Genomic DNA, 23,777 nt, shown 5'->3' on the forward strand with positions numbered 1-23,777 from the left:
CCCCCACAAACACTTGCATAGCATGTTAGCTGGTCTGGGCAGACCCCAGTGAATACACTAGGATTTGCCTTGAGCAGCTGACACATTAGAATTAAAATTTATTTTGCCTGCACTAAAAATTTATCATCATGTTTATTAAGGAGCATTAGGCAACACAGACTTGAAAAAAACTCACACCTTTATGCCTCCAATACCTATAACTTCAAGAAATATTTCAATACTAATGAGGACAGTGCCTATTTAGATCACAAATGCTGTTCCCTGCCTATATTTTATAAAAAGGTGCAATCCCTAGGACATTTCCATTTCAAGGAAAGGACTACAGCAAAATTCTCAAAGAAAAAACAAAACACTGATGAAAAAAAGTGCCCCTTTTATTTAAAGGTCTTTCAATAATGAAGTGCACATTAAAGGACCAAATCCAGTCCTACCATAAACAGATGCAAAATGAATCTTCTCAAGACTGAATTTGACCCTGAAATATTCCTGTCAAATCTGCGGCACTCTGGCATCTTATTATGAAAAACAGGTATTTGAGAGGCCTAGTATTTGCCTTTAAAAATAGATATATATGTACATTTTTCCATTTAACTCTGATTATGTACAAAGCAGAAAGCAATAAATATAAATTCTGTAATACACCATTAAAAAAATAAACATTTCATTTGGAGAAGACAACATTTGACATTTAACAGCTCCTCTATGTTTCTTAAGTAGCAGAAAAAGAGGGAGAACACACATAGAACAAGATAACTCTACAAATCGCACAAGTATGTCTCATAACAGTAGAGAAGTCACTGAGATGGTACGAACTTTGGCCTTTTTCACTGGTTTGACTCGTCTATTCTCCTTCGACAGAATGGACAACAGTTATGTTGGAGCACTAGGAGCTCATAATCTTCAGAGTGAAACATCTGTGAATTACGAAGATTTAGTTATACCCACTTACATTGCAATTTGTTTACATATGGGAAAAACTGAAATCCAAGTGAAACCAATGTCATAGGCTACTGTTATGATGGGGTAAGATTTTAAATTCCCAAATGTCTGTAACAGCTGTAATTTGAAAAGACAGGGGCAAATATTTAAAATAAAAGTGTAGAGACCGCATAAGTCAGTTCACCCAAGGAGTGCAAACCAACCGTCCTCTTAAGATGGGCAGAGTTTAGAGGCTTTTACTACTATTACAGTAACCCTACTTCCTCCCTCCCCCCAATCAGGAATTTAAAAGCACATGTCTCAGGAAGAAGACGAAGACGAACTACAAAGGAAAAAAAAGACAGTCATTTTACTTGCTGGATGCCCTCATTAACCACTCAAGCAGGCATCAAATAAACGCAGAAAGAGAAACTGCTGAACTTCCTTTGATTCTTCAACTTTAAAGCCTGGTTTATGAGGGCATCCAGTATGTAAAATGACTATTGCTTCAGCTATTCCAAGCTCTTCTGAAGACATCCTGTTTTCTCTGAAAGTGGTTCAGACTGTTTTTCTGTTTTAGTTTTTGTTTGAGACTCCAGGGAATAAATAACCAGGGTTAGAAATTAGAGTTTGGAGGTCATTTCAAGTAGTTTCACAGGAAGAATGATTTTTTTTTGAGGGCTTCCATCAAAGCATTACTCATACCTGAAAGCAGGATGGACACATGGTAATGGAGGCATCTGGCAGCAAGGACCGGTAGTACTGCCACCGTAATGGCTTTGGCCAACGTTTAATCAGGACATCCCTCCGGCTCATCGACTGGAGAACTGCACGATTCACCACGACAGGAACAAATTCCGAGCCTCCTTGCTTCAGCAGACCACACCAAAGAAAGGAATGATGGTTACCAGTTGTAAGGCATTTTGAAAATTAGAAAACTCTCTGTAAAGTGTTACAGCACATAAGGATGAGCCGGTGGTTCTTCCTTGGCCTTCTTTAAAAGCAACAAAAAGGCAGCATTTATCAAAACTTGACAGAAAAATGCCTCTTTTCCAGGCACACTGCCCACACCCAGCCCTGTGCAGGGAAGAGATATCACTTTGATGTTATCAGGCTGCAAGTGGCTTCACCCCTCTCCCAGCCATGTGAAACTGCGGTAGAAAAACTTTTGGAAGGAGCCAGCCAGGAACTCGTGCTGACAGGAAGAGATAAGCAGCTGTGCCAGGGACTAGGGGTTACAAATATTTAGTACACCGCTGATTCCTACAATTTTTTACACTGGAAATTCTCTTCCCTCGCAGACAAGCTGTTGCTCCAGCCTTCCCAATCTCTTTGTCTCCACCTACCTTAAGTTTTCCTTTTCTCCTATTCCTATTGTAGCCTGCTCCATTATGCCTTTCCTTGTAGTCTCTTCTCTTCCCATTTTCTGTTTAATTTTCCCCCCAGCAAAACCTCTTAAAAATATTGTGACGCTAATATAATAGATGTAGACAAATCATACTGATCCGTCTACTTGCATATTATATTACCTCCCCTCCCACCCTTTCCATACATCAAATTTTGGGGGGCAAGGACATTCTATTATTTGCTCCGGTACAAATGCCACCAAAATGAAGCCCTTGATACAAAAAAAATACCACTTCCCCTGAATTAAACATATCCTCATTCAAATATTCAGTTATTCCAGTGTTCCTGGAGAGTAATTTCTCATAAATTTTAAATCTGCTTTTGCAGTGAGGGGTAGAGATAATCAATGGTGAAGAGACCAGAGAGGGAGGATTTATTTGATTTTAATACATTCAGATACTACAAGGGCTTTTCTCTTACAAAGTGGTTGGTCCACAGAAGGTCACCATTTCCCTCCCAACTTCCAACTCATTCACTTTCCTTCATCTCCTGTGATCTACAGAGCCTGGTAAACTTTGTAAAGGCCTTGCAGATGCTACATTGTGTCAAACTAACTTTGTTAACAATCTGATCTGTAACAAGATAGGAACTATGGGATGACACCTGAATTGGGATTCAAGAGTATGATAAAATGAGGTGTTTGTGGGTTATAGTATTGCCTTCTTCTTGCTCTTCAGCACCAATAACAGCAACATTTGACTGGACAAATGACTTATCTGGAAAAAGGCAAGAAAGCCTCCCACCTCGAAGCTCAATTTTGCTGTAAAGGGATCGTCTTCTTCAATAATGTCTGTGTCGTCATCCAGTCTCAAACTCTGAGCATCTAGGCAGATTGGTAAGGAAGAAACAAGGACTCCTCTAAAATCAAGTGTTACCTTGGCACTCACAGAATTTGTCTGATGGTTTAAAATTAAAGTCTCTCACCCCATAATTTGTCGCAGACTGAGGAGGCCAGTGTGTTTAGTGATAGCTAAAGCAATACCTAGATTATCTTAGATATTGCTGTGGAAGGACCTTGCCCCTGATTCAGGAAGAATAGTGCACCACTTACCTAAATAGCAATTGTTACGGAAAAGCTGAGCCCAGCAAACTAAGAGCAATAACTAATCTACATAACTATGTGTGACCTTAGCATTACCCTCCTCCTCCAGTCCCTGTCTCTTCTTTAGATTGCAACAAGCAAGCGTTTCAAAATGACATTCTAAACAACTTTAGCGCAGAGACTCGGTTGTCTTGTGCATCTGTAAGCGTATAAAAGAATAAATTTATTGCCACATACTTACCATCCTTTATGAAAATACAAAAGCAGTTACATGAAAAAATAAGCTGTATTATTTTTAAACCTAGAAATACTTGACAAGGTTATAAAACAGATTTTCCTAAAGAAAGGCTTTTAAAAAATCCTCGGTTTATTGTTTTTTTCCTTTTACTGCTTTTTTCAGTTGTTATAGCAACTTGAACAGGAAACACATGATGGAATTATACTAACTTATGGCAACCGTGAATCTGTACCATACTCAAGAGACTAAAGCAGTTTATGAAAGAAAACAGACAAAAGTGTTGCCTTACAAGTTGCCACACTTTTTCTAAAATCACCAAAGATAGTTCTGGATTGAAAGGATACTCTCACTTGTCATCTCTTGCCACTTATTCTCTCTCTTACTTAGTCTTGGTGCTTCAAGATCAATAAGAGCTACAGCTTCTTCATCTGTGATCCCTTCTTCCAAATAGAACTCAACTAGATGCAATACTTCTGAAGGACATGTGAAAAGGGAGAGAGCAGTTACCCACAAGAACTTAGAAAGGAGGGCTAGGAAATACCATGTCATACAAAAGAGATACATAACCTCAGACTTGAGCGGTGGGATTCCTTGACCCATTCAAATTAGTGTACAGAAAATATAACTTCAGTTGGCATTTGGGTTCAAGCATTCAGGATGCCTCATTACAAGCAAAGCAGCACCATTTTGCAGACAGCAAACATATACAGCCTCGGACACCAAAATGTGTTTTATTCAGAAATGGGATACAGCTCTCAAAACTTGTGCTCTAACCCACCAATGAAAGGGCAGCTCTCTCTAGCATGGGACATGACACTTTCTGAATGTTAGTAATACCAAAGGAAAAGATTGATTTCTTCAAAAAAATGCTACATGGGAAATGATGGGGAGGCAGAATGTATTGGCCATGGAACTACTGATTCAGTGTTAAGAAAACGTACAACTAACACACATTCGTCCCCAGTCAAGGTTTATGTTCCAACGCACCATAAGACGAAGAAGAGAAGACAAAAGGCTGTCTACAGTTAATGCAAACGTTCCCCAGATTATTTAGCAAGGGATTGTTGGTAGAGCACCTATAACACAAGGGCACAAGCTCCTGCAAAGACACACATAGAAAACAGGATAAATACAAGCACATCAACATATTCTGAATGCTTTCAGCCTGATTAAACACTAGGCTGCTTTATCTTTCTATCAATGGAGTTACAACCAATATAATAATAGAACTGGAGTAACAGTGGTGAAATCAGGCCCTTAAAACTTCTGCAAAAAATTTCCACCACAGTAAAACAGCAAGTTTTCCCTTTAAAACTAGCTGTTACCTCACTGTTGGGCTACAATCTTCTATTTGCTTCTGCTGTAGCAGAAGCAGAATCCTGTACCCTGTATACTGAAAGGATGTAAATAAAGGTTACTAAAACAATATATTTTTGCTTGAAGGTCTGGTCAAGTTTAGGTTACACAGTTCATTCATCTCTATTCTTTTAAACTACATAATTATTTTAGGCACTTCTGTGAATCTCAAGATTGTATTTCTATTATTTCAGGTGGCCAGATGCACACTCATTTTCAGTTAAACATTGGCACGATACAAATTTATTTTCAGCAAGCAGCCCATCTGACAGGTTTTTTAGAATGCTGCAGAGACAGACTTCAACCCAAAAAAAAGTATTTAAATTAATATTTAAGGGAGGAAAAACAAATCATTCAAAGCATTGGAGGAAGGGAGCTGTATTAAACAGACCAATTGAAAAAATGACCTCCAACAGTATACAGACTTGGAGAAAGACCCAAGTCAACCATGCAGTATGCTGATATGGAGTTGAGAGGGAAGGTTAAGCTAAGAAATGGAGTGAGCAAGGCAGGGTAGCAGGTGGCTGCAAGACAGAGACACAATAGGACTTGCCCATGGAAACAGGGTTTTCATTTAGACTGGAGAGAGGCAGAAACTCATGCATAAAGAACAAAGAATGCATTTCCCACAGAAATACAATTGCTGACCTCTAATTAATGTATTGTAGGCTTATTTGGACATGAGAATAGAGCTTCTTGCACTACACCACAAAGTAATAGTTAAACAACACAATATAACTTACTTCACTGTCATGAAATGGCTTGGATCGGATTGTCAAGCTGCCTAGTTCAATTGACTTCTGAAACCTAGCTGGGATCTGCAGTCCCTGCAACTTGTCATAGGCATGACGAGCCAATTTATATGCGCCCAGAGCTTTACTCTGTTTTGCCAATGCAAATAATGTATTGCTATAATCGAATTAAGGAATAAACACACATATGGCACTTGTGAAAAACAAAGTTACTTTTAAATCAGAGAAGTTGTGCGTTGAAGCACAACCAAGCCTAGTTCTCTAGAAGCACCCTTAACTAAAGAAACCTGTTTACATAAGTGTATTTACATAAGCATATTGCTTTAATTGCCACAGTTGATTGGAGGAAGATAAAGAACTGGCCCATGGATAATGCAACTCCTGCCAACAGGAGCTGGACTTACCTCAATGCCTTTGGCCAACAGGTCTTTTCTCCCTCCCCCAAATGTGTACCAGCTAACAAATAAAGCAAGCAACATCCTTCTCAAAGCACCATATAAAGGACAGTTTTATTGCCACCAGCTTAGAAAAGAGGAAACACGCACAGGGGAAGCTAGTGATTTATCTAACGTTATGAAACAAATGAATGGGGGAGATGAAGTAGAACCCAAGCCTCTTGACTCCCTGCAGAGTCATATCCACTGGGCAGCACTGCTTCTTGATGCTGTTCACTGCAGATACAATTACAGTTTAGTAGAGTTGTGTATACAGCTTGCAAAGCAATTAAAAAAAATGTAACATAAATGGATTTAGAAAAGAGTCACATACAAATTAGTCGTTTAGATGCCACTCAGTACTGAATTGTTTTGCTAAATTCTCTGGGGTCTGATTTTTGTCTTTTTCCCCATTTCCCTTTCAACGTGTGAAAAAGGGAACTGTCATGTTCATACCCAATCACTTTGTTTTGGTGCTTTGGGATGTCCAAGACACCATTTTACAAAAGCAAAACTAATCTAGATGGGTGGCACAGAGCGAGGCTTGCTATCCCATGACCCTATCCTAATGTGTACAGATATGACTTCCTGACCTCACGTGTGTGATTGTTTGGTAGTACTGATCATCCCCGTCAAGGATTAAAGTCAATCCACCATAATATTACCGTTAGGTGATGGCAATGGGACTCTGAAACCAGGAAGCATACGTATTGCAACACTGGGTCTGCATGTCACAGATCAATGCCAATGAATTCCTTTAATTCAGTTTACAAAACAACTTTTAGACTTTGTTTTGTATTGGAAGGATACACTTTAGAGATGCCCAACGGAGTCTCCTTAGCTAGGTTATGAAGTAAAAACCTGGATATATTGAAGAGTGTTTCTGGCAAATGGAAACTGAAGGGTTCCTCCTACAGCATTAAAAAAAAGAAAAGGGGGGGGGGAGTTTAAATTAGAGAAGTAATACTTCATACTACTAAACTTTAGGTTACTTCTACCATCTTCCATACTTTGCTTTCTTAAAGCAACACAACCATAACAATAAGGCCTGAGGAAAAAAACAACAATAGCTGGATTTACATTCCTTTTATCCAATGCTCATACTCTGTCCCTGAAGAAAAAGGGAAGAGGGCTTCACTCAAAAGTTATTTACAGGAAAACCCTAATTCCAACCTTCATGGGAGAAGAGAGCCCAAAACAATGGAATCAGCATATTTCCACTAGCAAACAGAGCTTACGATGGAAAGCCAGCTCTCTTCCTGCACACTGAGATGAGGAGCACAGCCCTGCCAGGGCTCTTTCTGCACCACACGAAGACAGTTTTGGGGGTGTGATACTGATAGGGCCACGAAAGTTCAACAGAAAGTACAATGAAAGCCAAATTAGATAGCTGCACTTTGTTTGGGAAATCTAAACATTAATGTAGGCTAGTAACAATATTTCTAGTTATTTCTGAAGCGTCCACAGCAAATTACTAAGTAAATGTAAAACATAATTGCAGGTGTAAATATCTTACAGTGTATCTCTGGATAGAGTGATAGACATGATAGAGTTCTGCCAGGTGCTGGAAGTGATGAAACTTCTGTAACATTTCAGTCTTCTGCTGTTCATTTGCTATAGAAGAGAAAAGCATTAGTACAACAACCTTTGATATTTCTAGTCAACAGTAAGAAGAGCTACTCCACTAGGGAAATCATAATACAAACACAATTCTTCCAAAAAATTAAGTTACCCAACTTACTAAGTGGTGGGTAAACTTACAAAATACAGTCATGTAATTTTACCATTTATGTGCAACTGTCTGCTTTAAAAGCAAGCCTGTTGAGATGAAAGGCAGTTATGGCAAGTGGCTTTGATACAGCCAGAGGTTAATGGCTTAACATACTGCCAGAACATGTTTATCTTCCATCACCAGACACCTGGCCTCATCTTTAGAGGTTAAAATTCAAATCAGTTTGATGGTATTTTTCTTATCCACGTTAACAATCTGGAAGAATCTGCAGTCTCTGTACAGTACAAGAGGGACGTGAGATCAGCACTACAGTGCATTAGGACAACTGGAGAGATGCTTATTCAGTGCCAGGCAACAGACAGTATCAATTCCTGTCCTCATTATCGCTACACAAGTGAAATAGATTTAAAATACTACTTTCTTATTTGACTGGCTGAAGTGATTTATTAAGCGTCTCCCCAGTTAATCTCCTCCACATTTAAATATCAGAAGTAGATTCTAATTTCATCTTTTATTAATCAGAATTTTTGCCCCCAAGTCATCACTTTAGCCAAGGTGGTATGCTGAGGGAACAGGCTTGAGGATATATAGTGGATGTGACTGTGATTCTGTTTTGACTTCACTATGAGGCTTGTACATAGTTTCTTTAAAAAAATTAAAAAAAAAAAAAGCACAGATGAAAGACTAGAAAGAAAAAATTACAACGCTATCTAATTTTGGATTACAATAAAGCATAAACTCAGATTTGTAGACAGAGCCAGTAACAACTGAACAAGAGGTTTTAATTAAGCTATCACAGTTCATTAAATGTTTGCTTGCATGCACGGAGCAGGTAACAAATGTAAACCATCTTGCATTTACTTACCTTGGGCTATATCTAAACACTGCATGGAGAGCATCCAGTAATAATATGCTGCATCGTTAAATCGGCTTTCCACCACAGCATTGTGAGTTAACTGCTCCAGCACTTTTACAGCTTCGCTCTGCCTGCCAGCCTTGTGGAATGCTACAAAGGAGACCAAAACAAAGAAGTTTTAATAGTGTGATTATACCAATTAACCAAAATTAATTTTTTTCAAATTAAAAACAGTCATTGCAGTAAAACCAGGACAGGATGAAAGGGATTCTGTTTTGGTATTTTTCTATTTGAAGGCAGTGATACTAATGGAATATGAGAGGCATCTGTAGGTACTTTGTGGCTTTTGTACCGTCTGAGTACTCGATAGAGAAACACAACTGCTGTATATACATAAGTTGTGTGAAGCCAGTTATTTTTCTACCAAACACCATTCTGATGCCTAGACATTTGGATGAACAGGGGAAACCGCTGAACTCCATGGGATCAGTGCAACTTTCCAGCGTTCTTTGGTAACATTTCAAGGCAACACTCTGGTATTATAGTGATGGGTATCATAAAGAACTCGGCGATAAAGAAAACCTCAGTAAATGCAACTATTAAAATAGAGTTTCTTTACACTAGCTCCCGTGCCATTGAAATTCAATCCTGAATTTTCAATATGTAAAATATATATTTTGCAAATTCTGCATACCACTAGTTGCATAAGTGACAGAAATCCACAAAACAAAGAATTCTTGCAAGCAAGGATGAAACGTCAATTCGTATAAACTTCCCAAATAAAAAGGCAGAGATGGTACCCCTTCTTTTTGTGTTTGGCCAAGACCCACTGTGTTCTGAATATTACTGTAATGAAAATTATTAATAATGCAATACATAGTACATCAGATCACTGTTTGGGCTCTTGTGGTATAGTCAGAAAAAAATCTAGATGTCATAAGAAGGGATTCTGGTTTTCTCTGTTTAAAAATTGCCAATTCTCTGATAACCCTCCCCTTTGCATCACAAAAACTCTGATTAAAACCCCCAAAATCTGTCACTCCCCAACCACAGGCCCAATGGGAGTGTTTGCAGCAACAGGGAGCCAGCACGCCTCCCCCACTTCTGTTCTCCCAGCCCCTTGCAGGCTGAACTCTGTCAGCCTGAAGGGGAAACCCACCGTTTCCTGCACTGAAAGGAGAAAATCCAGGTTTTACTGTGTTTTTCTGCGGGGAATGGAAACCTCAGATCCTTAGTCATTAGGCTCATTAGGTCTGTTATAACAAGGCTAATACATAATCTTTTAAGATTAGCATGAACACAGTCATTCCCTTTATCACACCCTTTGCCTGTACTGTGTTCTGAAATTACAGGTGATCCAGGACAACTGCCACTTCTGCATCGCCAAAGCATGTAGCACATTTCAGTTACTACCACCATATCAATAGGTGCATTCCTACCTTTTTGGGCTTCTTCAAATCTATCGTTCTCTGCCAGCCACTGAGCATAAGGAACATAGACATCATCTTTGAATTCAGGATGCTTTTCACTTAAAGCAAAGGCCTGAAATACAGAATAAATTAACTGTTAAAACACGATGCCATTTCACTGGTTAAATCCTTTAGTTTTAAAATACAGGTGAATTAGAGTACAATTCAGTGGGCTGAAAAAATATTTTTTTCCCCTTACTTTGCTAACTAAACAGTCAAAAGACCAAAGTGCAAGATCTTCATAAGCACCTATATGATCTAGGACGTGCTAGTGTGTTTTGAAAATGTAGGACAGTAGCTTATCAAAACGATGCTCAAATGAAATAGACATTTAGAACTGGAGGAATCGGAGATCATAATAAAATGGCAATTCTAAAATAATTCCGTTCGGAAATAAAGATGTGCTTACTTCTTCCCAGCGCTGTGTTTCTACGTGGAGCTGTACCAGGGCCTTCAGGTCACCTATCTTCACATAGGTTTCTGCTGCATAACCATGGTTTTCAAGTTTCTTAAAATAATAGGCACATTTTGACAAAGGCTCACGCTCAGCTTTATCCAGTTTCCGTGCAATGTCAATTAACCTAGAAAAAGAAAAAAAAAATTCAGCTGATTAAATTGCTGCCTTTTCCTGCATACTTGTTTCACTGAAAACAAAAGGGAAGAGGGGTAACAATGCAACAACTTATCCTTTAACAGTTACCATGATTATAATGTTATAGTATGCTTTGCTTAGCAATCTTTCAGTGTGTATTCTAAGGGTTTATACCAAAAAGGCCAGTTCCTACAACCTTAACTCGTACATTAAAGTTGTTATTTCTGTGAGCAATTACTACAGTAGCACTATTCAACTATTTATTCATGTGACTAAGAACTTGGAAGTCGGGTCTTACACAAGCCTTAGGCAAAGTCCAGATCATTAGAAACCACTATTATTCCAATTTTACAGTTCCTAAAATGGAGGCAAAGGAATACTAAGTGACTTGTTCAAGTTCATATCCATGCCCTTTCCATCCTAGTCACCCAAATTAAAAGAGATTTTAAATTTCACATTGTACAGCGTGCACTGTGATAATATCCAAGAAAAAGCTAAAACCTACATATCAACCCAGCCATGATCCCCACTGATTTCTATGGCCTTCATGTGCTCGCCTGCAGAAATGTACATCTCCACTGCTGCTCTCGGTTCATTGATATTCTTGGCCCAATCTGCTTGTTTTGTGATTAGCATCTTTGTGTCTTTGGGGTCTCCAGACCCAAGGAAATCCTGAGGATGGGCAGAGACAACATTCTGGATTAAGAGGGTTTTTTTGCAGCAATCATTAGGTCATGTTTCTAATGCTAAAACAAACCAAGTTATTTTTTATTAAGCCAAATATGCTTCTTCAGTTAAAAAAAAAATACTGTAAACAGAACTCTATGCACAAATGCAAGAATAAAATCAGCAGCTAATGATCAAGTAACACTAAAATACCCGATCCAAAGCATGATTATGCAGTCATGCACTGCTGTTCCAATAGCTACAGAGCATATGTATGTGCACCCATTTGCTTTCCTGGTAAATTCTCTCACTCTGTCCACCTTCCCACAGACTTAAAAAAGGAAGCACCTAAAAACAAGTCAAGGATCAGTTTCAAGAGTTCCAAACTCTTCTGGCTAGCCAAGAAAGGAGTAGCCTGTTCTAGAAGTTAAATTAGTCCTCTATTGGATTAGTGATGGCACATCAACTTCCTTGCATGCATCTAGTCTGGGGATGTGCAGCCACAAGGCTCTCAAAGACTAGGACCTTCTCTCCAACAAATACCCCTTATTCCTTTACAGAGACGCAGTGTTTTAAAAGGCTCCTTTACATAGACCTCATGGTGACTACTTAGAATTAGTTGGATTATAACATTCTGGTCTAGTTGAAGCCGCTGCAGAATAATACAAATGTCAACTCTAAATACTATGCATAGACACTACACTGACTACCCTACATATATTTATGGTAGAGTAAGCAATCTTTTCTGCCAGTAATAAAGCCCTAGCACAATATGACATGGCACAATATAATATTTCACATCTGTTGACATTAATAGGCTGGATAAAAAAAATTAAATAAAAAAACCCCCCCACTCAGAATACCAGAAGACAGATTAAAAACATTTCTAGCCATTAACAGAACAGACTACTACATACTGCAACAGGCCCCCATGAATCAGAAATATCATCCAGGACTGAAAAAAACTCAGGGAATCAAGAGGGCAGGAAAAAAAAAGGGAGGAAAGACAGCAAAGTCCTTTGGCAGATTTAGAGGCAAGTGGAAGCAAACAAACAGAAACCCACACAAAAAGGGAAAATTCTGGTACAATTCTTCACCAGGGCTGGATATCCCAAAGGGACGTAACTACAACTTTAATGTGGCTGCTAAAAGACATGGAAAACAAAAAACCCCAAAAAACCCCAGCACTACTTTCAGCTTGGCACACCTCCACACAGAGCAACACATGCCAAGAAGAACTGCACTAGCCTGACCCAGCTTGTCCGCCGTCTGTAGAGATTGCGCATTTCAGTGGGGCTTTTTGGCACTTGTATTTAATAGCCGATTAAATTGAATCAGCTTTAGACAAAAGTGCCAAAAAGCCCCACTGAAGCGCCCAATCTATACAGATGCTGAGGAGCCAGGTCAAACTAACATGCTTCCTCTCCCAGTAAAAGCACTGTTTGTTTCCCCCCCTCCATGTCTGTTAGCAGCCTTTGTGTTTATAACAGAGCCAATAATGCTTTTCACAGGTGGATTCTGCTTAGGCACATCTGATTCAGCTGAAGACAAGATCGTCTGATTTTGTTTGAATGTCAAGTCAAAGCAAAGAAACAAGTGAAACAATTTTGTTTTCTAACTTTAGACCTCTGAAATTCAGTATTTGGATAGACGGGACAAGACTTTGCTCCAAACTCGTTAAGAGGAAATGATTATTGCCAAGAATAAAAAAAAATATCATAGAAGTAGTGATGGGAAACTTTTTAATCTAGGATTTAGATTTAGGTTTCAAAGGAGCCAAAATACTGCAGCTTACAAAGATCCTGCAGCCAAGAAGAGAAGAAGTCAGACTAAGATGAACAGAGCCCTGAAGTGTTTATTTTAGCATAGATTTCATAGGCTCCGTAACTTGAGTTACAGAAAAATCCTTTTCCATACGCTTAATAGTGTGTGCATGTGTAATGGTGAAGCCTTTGTCTAGTACTAGACAGAATGAGGCTGTGATGAGTGATGAATGAAATTAAACAGTGCATGCATTTTCAGGCATTTTGATAAGAAAATATTACAACACTTAAAAGCCTAATACTGCTTTCTTATCGCCATATAAAAATGTCACTTTTCTCAAACTGTATACAATTTGTTACTACATGGGAATGCAGTTAAAAATGCAAAAACAGATTAAATCTTAAATCTTTGGTAAACAAAATATACTAGATTAGCAGGACATAAGACATACTAAACAGTAGTTAGATTCAAAATGTGAAAGAAAAAAGGTTAACGAAAATTTTTTTTTAGAAAAGTAGTCACTTGGGTACAGTCCCCTCTCAATGCTTGTGCGTAACAAATAATTACTCTTGAAAAGAGAAATTAAAAAGATAAAAAGGGCCCTTTGTAGTAAGATAACATGGAAGGAAGCAAAAACCACCAAAAGTAATGTTTCAGTTCTAAATAACTATGCTATCTAATCACAAGGAAAAAGGACATCCAGTTAACATGATGTAAAAAACATCCACTAAAATGCTAAAGACTTCATGAATGTAATGCTGGATGTATAGCTTTTCTCTGTACCTTTTACACCAGAATCTAGAGAAAGAAGCCACAGTGCACAAACAAGCTTTTCTACAAGAGATATCCATCTTTTTCACTTGAATCAAATTCATTTTGGCTTACAAGTTACTAAGAGCTGGAGCCACAAGTTTACATTTTACCTAGGACTTTTTCAGAGTAGAATCACTCTTTGGAAACTTCTACAATTAAATCAGCATTGCCTTAATTTTTATGTTTTAATACTCAGCAGAAAACCAGGATTATTACCTTTGCATAGTCAAACATGCGCAAATCAGTGTACATATCAAGAGCTAGGTTCTCATGTCCACTTTTTTTGTATAGTTTCGCTGCTTCATGGAATTTTCCTTGGTAGGCATAAACATCTGCCTGAAAAAGCTCATTGTTGCTTTCTCCCCGCTTCTTCCTTTCCTGAAAAAACAAAGACAAGAATGGCTCTAGATGATCACAAGCAGGATACAAGTTAGAACTGGCTACAAAAAATGAAAAGTGAAAATTCTCAGGTTTATTTTATTGACAGATAAACCTGTAGAGCAATTACATTTTGGTGTTGGGTGAATATATTTTACAAATAAAGGAATATAATTCATCATGATTAATATTAAGGAAACAAAAAACAACAACAAAATCAAATGGCAGCTGATGGAATTTAATTTCTTATGGAAGACCATGAAAACAACGTATTATTAATAATTTTTAACAAACACTTTAATACAAGTAAATGAACCTTTGATAAATCCACCTCTTTGTCTACTAGACCAGCCCAAAGAATCTGGCCAAACTGCAGCATTTAAGCAGAAAAGCGCCAGAAGTAACTAACAAAAGGTGTTTTTAGATGTTAAGTAGCTCAGGAATGGTCCGTCAGAAAGATAATGCATCTACAATACTTAAGAGCCTATTATTCAACACAGATATTTTTAATAACTTTAGAAACATCTGCATATATTGTCCTGCCAATTAAGGTACCAATTTAATGGAGTATTTAAGCATCGTATGTTAGAACTTCCTAGTAATTACAGACTTAAAGCAGGGCCACCAGTTAGACACAGGAATGTGTCAAGAGTGTGAGGAAAGCTCCGTATTGATGCAACATGTGCTTAGTTGCCCCTTACCAACCTACCAAGGAGTCCCTAGATAATAGAAGCAGAAGTGAGCAGCCATGGAGTGTTCTGAGCGTTCTCTATGAAAGAATTTTGTCAAGGAATCCCAAGGAAAGTCTGTTTTCATTTAAAAGGGGAAGTCTGCTAGTCAAATAAATGAAGACTATGAAGCTGCAGTACCCTGAACAGGACCAGCAGCAGCATGTAGAAAGGAAAGAGGATACAGCTGACCAGGAAACATGTCCCTTTTTCCCTTGGGGCTCTGGGTGGAAGTAGGCTCCTATTGCCGTAGTTCATTCTGTGTTAGGTTGTGAAATGACATGTGGCATTGCATCAGAACAAGGATAGCTTGACAAAAAACTGGAAGAAATGGGGAGGAAGATGTGTTTTCCTTTCTGGAGACATACCTTTCAATTAATATTTGCATGTGTAATTTCTTTTATGACAGATTCAGTATAGATCTGCAAACATTGTATTGCCATAAAATCCGAGAGGAAGTTCAGAATAGCAACTGAGATTCTTTATGTACACACGTAAACGCAGCTATTGTATAATTAAATATATCAAGTAGTAGGAAAAGAATGCAAAGTAGTGATTAGAAAACAACGAAGTCAAGAATTCCAAATTCTACTTCCAGTTGTCACTGACTTGTCATGAGACCTTCAGCACATCATTTTATTCCTCTGGGCTTATTTGCCTATCTGCAAAGAGGAGATAATTATAATTACCTACCTCTGGGGAAGAGGTGGAGCAAGGCTTAATTAACTCATGTTTGTAAAGTACTCTGAACAGAACTGCAGGAGTCTATAGTATTATACCAGTTATTAATTGAATATTGAAGTATATTTTTCCTATTTTCCTTTAAGAGGTTTCAATATTCCCACACAATTCATTAACTTCTTGATATTTTTTCCCAATCGGAATTCAATCATAAGGTCAGAAACTTGAGTCACTACTTCAAATCAACATTTTTCACATTGAATTTCTTTGTCATTCCTTTAACAAATCAGAAATATTGTTTTGCAGAAGATCTTTCCAGGCACCACTTTCTTTAGCTTAAATGCATTTCTTACATACGGGTTAAAATTAAATATTTTTTGTTTTACCTCAATGCTGCTGATCAGTTCTAAATACCGAAGCTCTCGTACTCTGGTAAATGCCTGTTAAAAGGAAAAAGAAAAAAGAAAAAGTAGCAACTTGATGGTTCAGAAAGTCAACTGATTTTGGTGCTTTATATGAAAAAAATCCCCCCCAAAATTGGGAAAACAACAGCAGAAGAGAAACGAAGAATAAATTCACCTTCACGTCTATAGAGTGGACACAATATGCCATTTTATTTCTACGGTGTGTAAGCCAGTGAATTCTGACTATAGTAGGTGCTCCTAGGCACTACAATAAGCAACAGGAAGGCACTATTCAAAGTGTTCATTACATAAAATAAAATAGCACTGAAGGAGTCCAACTGGCTTAAGTAGGTCAGTCCTCCAAGGGGTAGGAAACACCAAGTAAAATATTGTGTGTTTTGACTGGCTATTTGAGGGTCTTTCCATTTGAACAGCCTAGGCATGCACACAAACAACTGCCAACATGAATGAAGTATGCTGCATATGCTTGAGGCACTAAATCAGTTTTTAAAAAGTTGGCTATAAAAAAGTAAAAATATTAGAAAGCAGAGAGAAATGCGAGGAAGGATAGGATAAGTTAAAAGTACAGAGATAGTGTAACAGCATTTGCAAAAAAATAAATGTGCTACCAAAACTCCCAAATGGCAGTCATGCAAGAGTTAAGAGTGGTTTATTGGCCAGGTATAATTATTAGAACCCATACATGTAACTGTTTAGACAGCAGCATGCTTCAGACCTCCAACTAAATAAATGCTCATGAGGACATACATATGCTGCTTACGCCAGATCAGACTAGGAATTGTGAGAGTCTTTAATATCAAGAAGCTTCTTTTGTTCATGTTAATCTGCTCCAATTCTAAAAGGACATTACTTTAAAATTCCAACGAGGCACTGAGAACTTCTTCATTTTAAGGTTAGCAATTTGGATAGTCATCTACAAAGCTGCCTAAAAAGGACTTATTCCAATGTCTCAATCTGAGAAAATAACAAATAAAAATTACATTTAGCTTCCTAGAAAATCTTCTGCAATATAAAGGATGCCTATTGTTACATGCCATTTCTTATGCATTTTAAACAATTTTGATTTTTATATAAATATTCATGATGTTTTAAGTTCACTACTTTTTACTTTGCAGAATGTGGTGTATAGAAATGTACCAATAGTTTCCCCCCCACCCCACTGTAAAAAATGTTCTCTAATATCTAACAATTCAGCTGCCACACACCAAAACAGGGCAGTCTAGCCAGCAGAGAGGAAGCTGCCCTGCTTCACTAGTAACAAAGAACTGAAATAAACACTAAGAAAAAAAAAAGCACAATCTCCATATGCAAGATATAGTCTAGACCGGGGAAGGAAAAAAAAGAATGGGGCAGCATTAAGCAGCAGAGTATTATAGAAGGACAAGAACTGGGAGACAAATGCTACAGCTCAGCAGAGCAATTCATTGCTGCCACTTAGTGCTACATCTTGTTAATACAACACTGAAATGACACTGAAGGCAAAAATTCTTGTGGGCGGTATCTTTTATTGGACCCACTGCAGAAGTATTCTAATTTATAAAATCATTTGTATTCAGGAGCTGAAATAACCAGAATAATTTACAGTATTTTGCATGATTTGATAGGAACAAAACTGGAGTACTGTAATTTTCACTTTCATCATATGCACAAGGTCTAAAAATAACACTGTGTTAAGAAAGAAATTACAAAAAAAGGTGATGTAGATATATGAACATCAGCTTCTAGTAATGCATCGGAAGAGGTAAATATTAGCAGATGTTATTAATATATGTATGTTACTTTTTCCTCCACACATGGATTAATACAAGTTACAAAGTTTCTGCTATGCATCCAAATAAATGTTTTACCTTTTTAGCAGTTTCAAACTCTAGCCCTTCTAAAGCCTCCATAGCCAGCTCTTTCCAGTCGGTGTCAGTTACTCCCAAACAAGCAATTTGGTAGGCTTCTTTGAACATTTTCCGCTCCAGGTACTGATACATAGGTGCAGACTGAGGATTGCCATAGAGAAATATTGATCAAAAGCACAGTATTGAGATACACTAGTAAATTCTTAAGACTTACTAGATGAGGTTATTCATTAACCAATCCTACCATTTATAATCCCACTACAGAATCTATCTAAATGTTCTGCTTTAGAAGCAAAGAGTCTATAACATATTACAAGAGCTTTGAAAAATAATATAGTAGTCTCTTAAATATAAACAGGGAACTAGATAACTGAATCCCAAACCCTATTTTGTTGTGAACTTTGTTAGGTTCAGAACCAGTAAATATCTGGATTATTTTGCAAGAATATGCCTAACCAAAACCTAGGGAGGGCAGAAGAATTATTAGTAAAATTAGTTCCTATAATAAAATATATTTTTTAAATTAAATGCGTCTGCAAGCAGAAGTTTGCATGTGGGGACAACTATGTTAACAAGGTCAGAGAACACCTCAGCAAAAGAGGAGGAAGAAGCTGAGACTCGTTTATACTGAATGAACTTCAACAGTTTTAAAAACGGCTCAAATTATACTAGCTAAAGGGCAGAAACAGCAATGAGAGATATAAATATCCTGGGACTTTGGAGAGCATTCATTCTGGTAAAATGATATGTTCTTTTTAAAAAATATACTTTCATTTTTAAAAATCTTCATGTTATAAAAAAAGTGAAGACTGGCTTAAATGACTACCTGTGGAACTTCAACAGCTGACATAGAGAAAACATGAAGACAGAAGATCTTGGATCCATTGTATCCCACAACAAAGCCTTGAAGTTTTTGCTGATGGACAGGGAAGTTACTAGCTTTGATGTTGAGGTAACCGCCTCCAGAAAAGCAAAGCATGTCCTCACATTGTGTATTCCAAGCAACGCTATTAGCATTGGGTTCCTACAAAGCATATTACAAAAATAGTTAAACTGCTATGCAACAGTTCTTCCCTAATATATGGCCTTCCCCCAGGGCATTTAATTATGTTATACCCTATTTATGCAGTTCTTTTAATTAATTTCTGTATGATCTGATGCTTAAACTTAGAACATTAAAAACAGTTTCACTGTACTAACTTTATGTTTATTCAGTAGCAATAATTTTGCTCGTTATGTTTGTCATGTACTCTGCTGATCACCCATTTGATTGAAGTCTCTCTGCAATAAAAAGCTGCTGAGTATTAGAATAATTTAACCTATGGCTGTTTTTTGCCAGAAAAAGAATTTCATAGGGTCTTTCTTAAAGATGTTGTGCTCTCTTTCTACCCAAGATCCTCTCCGAAGAGCACTTTACTAACATTAATGGATTAAGGCTCAGAGACAGTGTGTTAAATACCCTCTGAGGGAAGTATTATCGTCCCTTTTGTGGTGTGTGTGTGGGGGGGAGGAGGGGGAAGAAGAAAGTTAAGCACAAAGATTTAGGGCCCAATCTTTTTCTTACTGAAGTCAATGACAAAACTCCCATAACTTTAATTCTGTAAAGGGAGGAAAAATGACTTGAAGATCATGGAGGGCTATGGACACATGTAAACCACACACAGAGTGATATCAATACATGTACAGACACCCAGTAGGGGTGTGCAAAACATGCCGTATTCGATTCAGATTTGGCCTGAATTGGGGACATTAATTCAATGTGATTTGATTCAGCCAAAGACGAATCTGAAGATTCGATGCTGATTCGGAGAATCAGCAATTCGGCTATATACACAGCTTTAAACGTTTTTTCTACATACCTCAAGGTACCAGGCGCGGCTTATGAATGCCGCGATGCTGGGAAAGATGGAGCATCCCACAGGAGCACTGGGAGGGCCCCCCAGCATGCCTGGCAGCCAACCTGGAAGTAGACCAGAAGTACTTCTGGCCTACTTCCGGGTCCACCACTGAGCGCGCTGGGGGGCCCCCTGCACCGTCCCAGCTCAGTGATCAGCCACAGAGGGATCCCGGGTGACCCCCCATACCCAGGAAACACCATTCACCAAGGCGGGGGTGTTCCCCCGCACACTCCTTGGCAGACCCAGAAGTGGACCAGAAACACTTCTGGATCTGCTGCCAAGTGTGCTGGGGAGCACCCCCCCGTGCTCCTATGGGATGCTCCATCTGCCCCAGCATTGCGGCATTCACAAGCCGCCTGGGACCTCGAGGCAGGTAGGAAAAAAACATTTAAAGCTGTGTCTATACCTGAATCACCAATTCTTTCTGAATCTATTCGGAGAGTTCAGATTCGAGTTGGAGGGATTAAAGGGTCTCCTTATTCAATTCGGATTTTTAGATTTGGCCACCAAATAGGACTGAATCAAATCATGGACTGATGCTTTACACAGCCCTAACACCTAGTTCTCCCACATGGGGTATAGAAGCATGCACATATGGAACCATTTCAAAAGGGAAGCAGCTGTTATGTTCTAAGTGTTATGTGTGATCAAGCCAGGAACAAATGTGGAAGAACTGGGTCAAAAGCACAAGTCTCTCTCCTCCAATCTCTTCTTCACTCACTAGACCACTGGTCTCCAAAGTGGGGTGTGTGCACCCCAGGGGGCACGCAAGACGATCCATTGGGGTGCAGGAAGAAAATATTAGAACTTCTATTTATATTTATATAAATATACATATATTGGGGATATGTGCTCAAAAATTTTTTTACTGATGGGGTGTGCGATCAAAAAAGTTTGGAGACCACTGCACTAGACAACACACTACATGAAGAAAGCATTTTGATAACAGGACTCAGTAGATTAAAACCAACAATATTTCACAACTGATCAGGTTATGTTTATTCTGTGCTAACAAAGTTTTTCTTTCCTTTTTTGGTTTTGAATTCTTACCTGGAACAGGAGCTCCTTGGTGTGAATATCATACACCAGACAGGTATCATTTTCATCTACTACTGCCAGCTTGTTTCGGGATGCACTCATGTCTAGACAACGCACTGCCGTAGATTGCTTCAGAAGGACAATTGCAAAGACATTGTCCACAAATATCTTCAGAATCTGAATGTATTTTGAATACAGAGTTAGTCAAAATTACAGTTAGTAAAAACCAGCAATAGAATAGCCGGTACTAATGCTGTTGCTGAAAACAGACCGTAATTATATACTCATTTGAATATTAAACTATCAAGCATGCATAAGAATTAAAGGCAATTTGAGAATGCACTAAAACATTTATATCCTTGTTCTGTAATATTGGCTTGTTTATAAGCTAATGTAAAACATAACATACTCTACACATACTCACGGCCCTAGACTGTGTATTGTTCTACCTATAGAACAATTAGACTGATGTATTAATACTACGGGGACAAGCACAGAACAAATAATAAAATGTCATTACATTTAGGCCAACAACCTACACACTTAAATAAGGGCTGTACTTAAATTTCTATTAAGTTCTACTGAATAACTACATTTATAAGAAAGTTTCAACCACTCCTGGCATGGTGTGACATTTTATAGTTTGAATGACTGTGTAGATGATAGATGACATCTTTGATAAATAATTTGGAATTTCTAATTGCATGATTCATTTACCTTCCCTAAAGTTGATACAGTAAAAGCTCGGTTATCCGGCACCCCCTGGGAACGGGGGATGCCGGATAACAAAATATGCCAGTTAATTGAGCGGCCCTGGCCGCCACTTCTCACGCCATGTCTGGGGCGCCACCCCCTCCGCAGCATCACTGCCTCTCCCACGGCATTGTCCCGCACAGCCCGTTATGCCCCTGGGCTGTGGGGGCTTGGCTGCACAAGCTGCTTTGCCTCAAGCAATGGGGTCTCGGAAAAAACGGAAGTGCCACAGTAGGCACTTCCAGTTTCACTTTATCTTACATGACAGTACGCCATTTAGTGGAGCATGCCAGCTTGTAAGATGCCAGATAACAGAACTTTTACTCTATTAAAAGGGTAAATATGATTTTTATACATCAAAAAAAAAGAAAAAAAACAAGTCAGACAAGATTGCATGCAATCCTCCACTACAGTCCCATCAAATAGAGTAAGAAAAATATATCTATATAGTTTTTCTATTCAATATACAGATACAATTTTCAAATATAATTTTCCCTACTCAGTGGGACAGTAGCAGAAATTACATGCAATCTTGTCTGATTTTGACACTGGTTATTGCCAGATTAGAATAAATGCCAAAACCCCATTCTCACTAGTGGCAATATTTATAGGGAGTTATCAGTGAACTGTGCACGAGATCTAGAGTCACCCAGGAAGCATGAGTAATAAATAAAGAACAACATTTTTGTATTCTGTGATAAACTACGAGGGCATAGCTAAAAATCAAGAACCTAAGCCCATAGGCAAAGGATATAAATAACTAGGGTTTTTTTTTTTTTCATTCTGGATTAGACTCAATCCAGACCTACAGTATCCGGGTAATACAAGATCACGCTGCTTCCATGGTCAGCACTAAATATTTTTAGTCTCCTCAAAAGACTATAAACAGATTTTGTTTTGTACTTGGAGAGGTAAATCAGTTGTAAAGAATTACCTGGCCATTCTTTAGACCTACTAAGAGGCCTTCTCTTCCAGGAGGTCCTCCAATTACTTTAATGTAACGAATAAGAGACTCCATCAGCCACTCCCGCTCTTTAACACCACTAAATGAGAGGCACTGTAATCTTTTCTCCTGAAAATCCAAAAGCATACTGTAGACTGCATGCCCATAAACAAATATAGAAGACTACTATCTAATGCATCTGTCCAGATATCTACTATATATGTAAAAATCAGAAATGGACAGATACGCAGTACATCAGCGTAACAGACTGAAAATAATTATTTTAAAGTCTTCTCTTGGTATGAAGCAGAAAATACTAAAACCTTTTCTAGCAGCAGACATCCCTCAGATCTTTACAAACTGATCCCTAGGCTGTGGGGAAATCATCTCAATGAAATACAGATCCCTGAAAGATGATATAGTTACTATTTAACAGTCTACAGCAGCACTGCAAATTACATTACTCCACATCAAATTGTCTAATAGCATAAACCGATAAAGATTTTTTTCCAAGATACTAATCTTACCCTACTGCTTATTAGGACCACTGCCTTCAAGCATGAATGGCACACTCTCTCTCACCCAGACTGTTCAATTTTCAAACACGTACCTGGCATAAAATAATATGATCTGAACAAACAACCAACAAGTTGCACTCAAATTTCTTTACTATCTTTTCCTTTACACGGTAATGCATGTCTGAAGAGTCATCTGAGTATAACTCATAAATCAGGATTCTCTCTGGCAGCTGGATTGCTAGTCTGTTTTTATATATGGCAATTTTCTTTACAAGCTCTCTGCATTTTACTCTAACTGAAACGAAAAAAAAATAAAAAGCATGATAAAGAGAAGGCTGAAAATAAGCCAGTTTAATATCATAGTAAAGCCTAGTTACATTAAAATTTAATCCTGATGAAATACTCCTACACTGAAAAGTAGCCACCCCTTTTAGAATAATCTGTGGTTCTACATACACTATATACACAGCAAATCACACATTCTTTGCCGATTCACAAGTAATATCAGCCATGTTGACACACATTCCAG

General features: G+C 38.2%; 1 protein-coding gene across 4 annotated transcripts in view; it reads right to left on the reverse strand.

Moving 5' to 3' along the window:
• Nucleotides 1-353: 353 nt before the first annotated feature.
• Nucleotides 354-23,777, reverse strand: part of IFT122 (intraflagellar transport 122) — a 38,138-nt gene continuing 14,714 nt past the window's right edge. For all 4 annotated transcript variants that reach the window (XM_019536556.1, XM_019536555.1, XM_019536558.1 and 1 more), the window contains 19 exons: nt 23,341-23,543; nt 22,722-22,859; nt 21,047-21,211; nt 18,925-19,122; nt 18,099-18,239; nt 16,213-16,266; nt 14,256-14,417; nt 11,302-11,468; nt 10,614-10,785; nt 10,175-10,277; nt 8,745-8,885; nt 7,664-7,761; nt 6,958-7,058; nt 5,705-5,870; nt 4,593-4,704; nt 3,950-4,078; nt 3,069-3,148; nt 1,624-1,788; nt 354-914 (listed from right to left, as the gene is read on the reverse strand). In XM_019536556.1, the coding sequence (XP_019392101.1) occupies nt 825-914; nt 1,624-1,788; nt 3,069-3,148; nt 3,950-4,078; nt 4,593-4,704; nt 5,705-5,870; nt 6,958-7,058; nt 7,664-7,761; nt 8,745-8,885; nt 10,175-10,277; nt 10,614-10,785; nt 11,302-11,468; nt 14,256-14,417; nt 16,213-16,266; nt 18,099-18,239; nt 18,925-19,122; nt 21,047-21,211; nt 22,722-22,859; nt 23,341-23,543 (2,585 nt within the window). In that variant the 3' untranslated portion in view covers nt 354-824. The remainder of the gene's footprint in view (nt 915-1,623; nt 1,789-3,068; nt 3,149-3,949; nt 4,079-4,592; nt 4,705-5,704; nt 5,871-6,957; nt 7,059-7,663; nt 7,762-8,744; nt 8,886-10,174; nt 10,278-10,613; nt 10,786-11,301; nt 11,469-14,255; nt 14,418-16,212; nt 16,267-18,098; nt 18,240-18,924; nt 19,123-21,046; nt 21,212-22,721; nt 22,860-23,340; nt 23,544-23,777) is intronic.

This window comes from Crocodylus porosus, unplaced genomic scaffold (genome assembly GCF_001723895.1).
Source record: "Crocodylus porosus isolate Cpor-Errol unplaced genomic scaffold, CroPor_comp1, whole genome shotgun sequence".
Taxonomy (NCBI): domain Eukaryota; kingdom Metazoa; phylum Chordata; order Crocodylia; family Crocodylidae; genus Crocodylus; species Crocodylus porosus.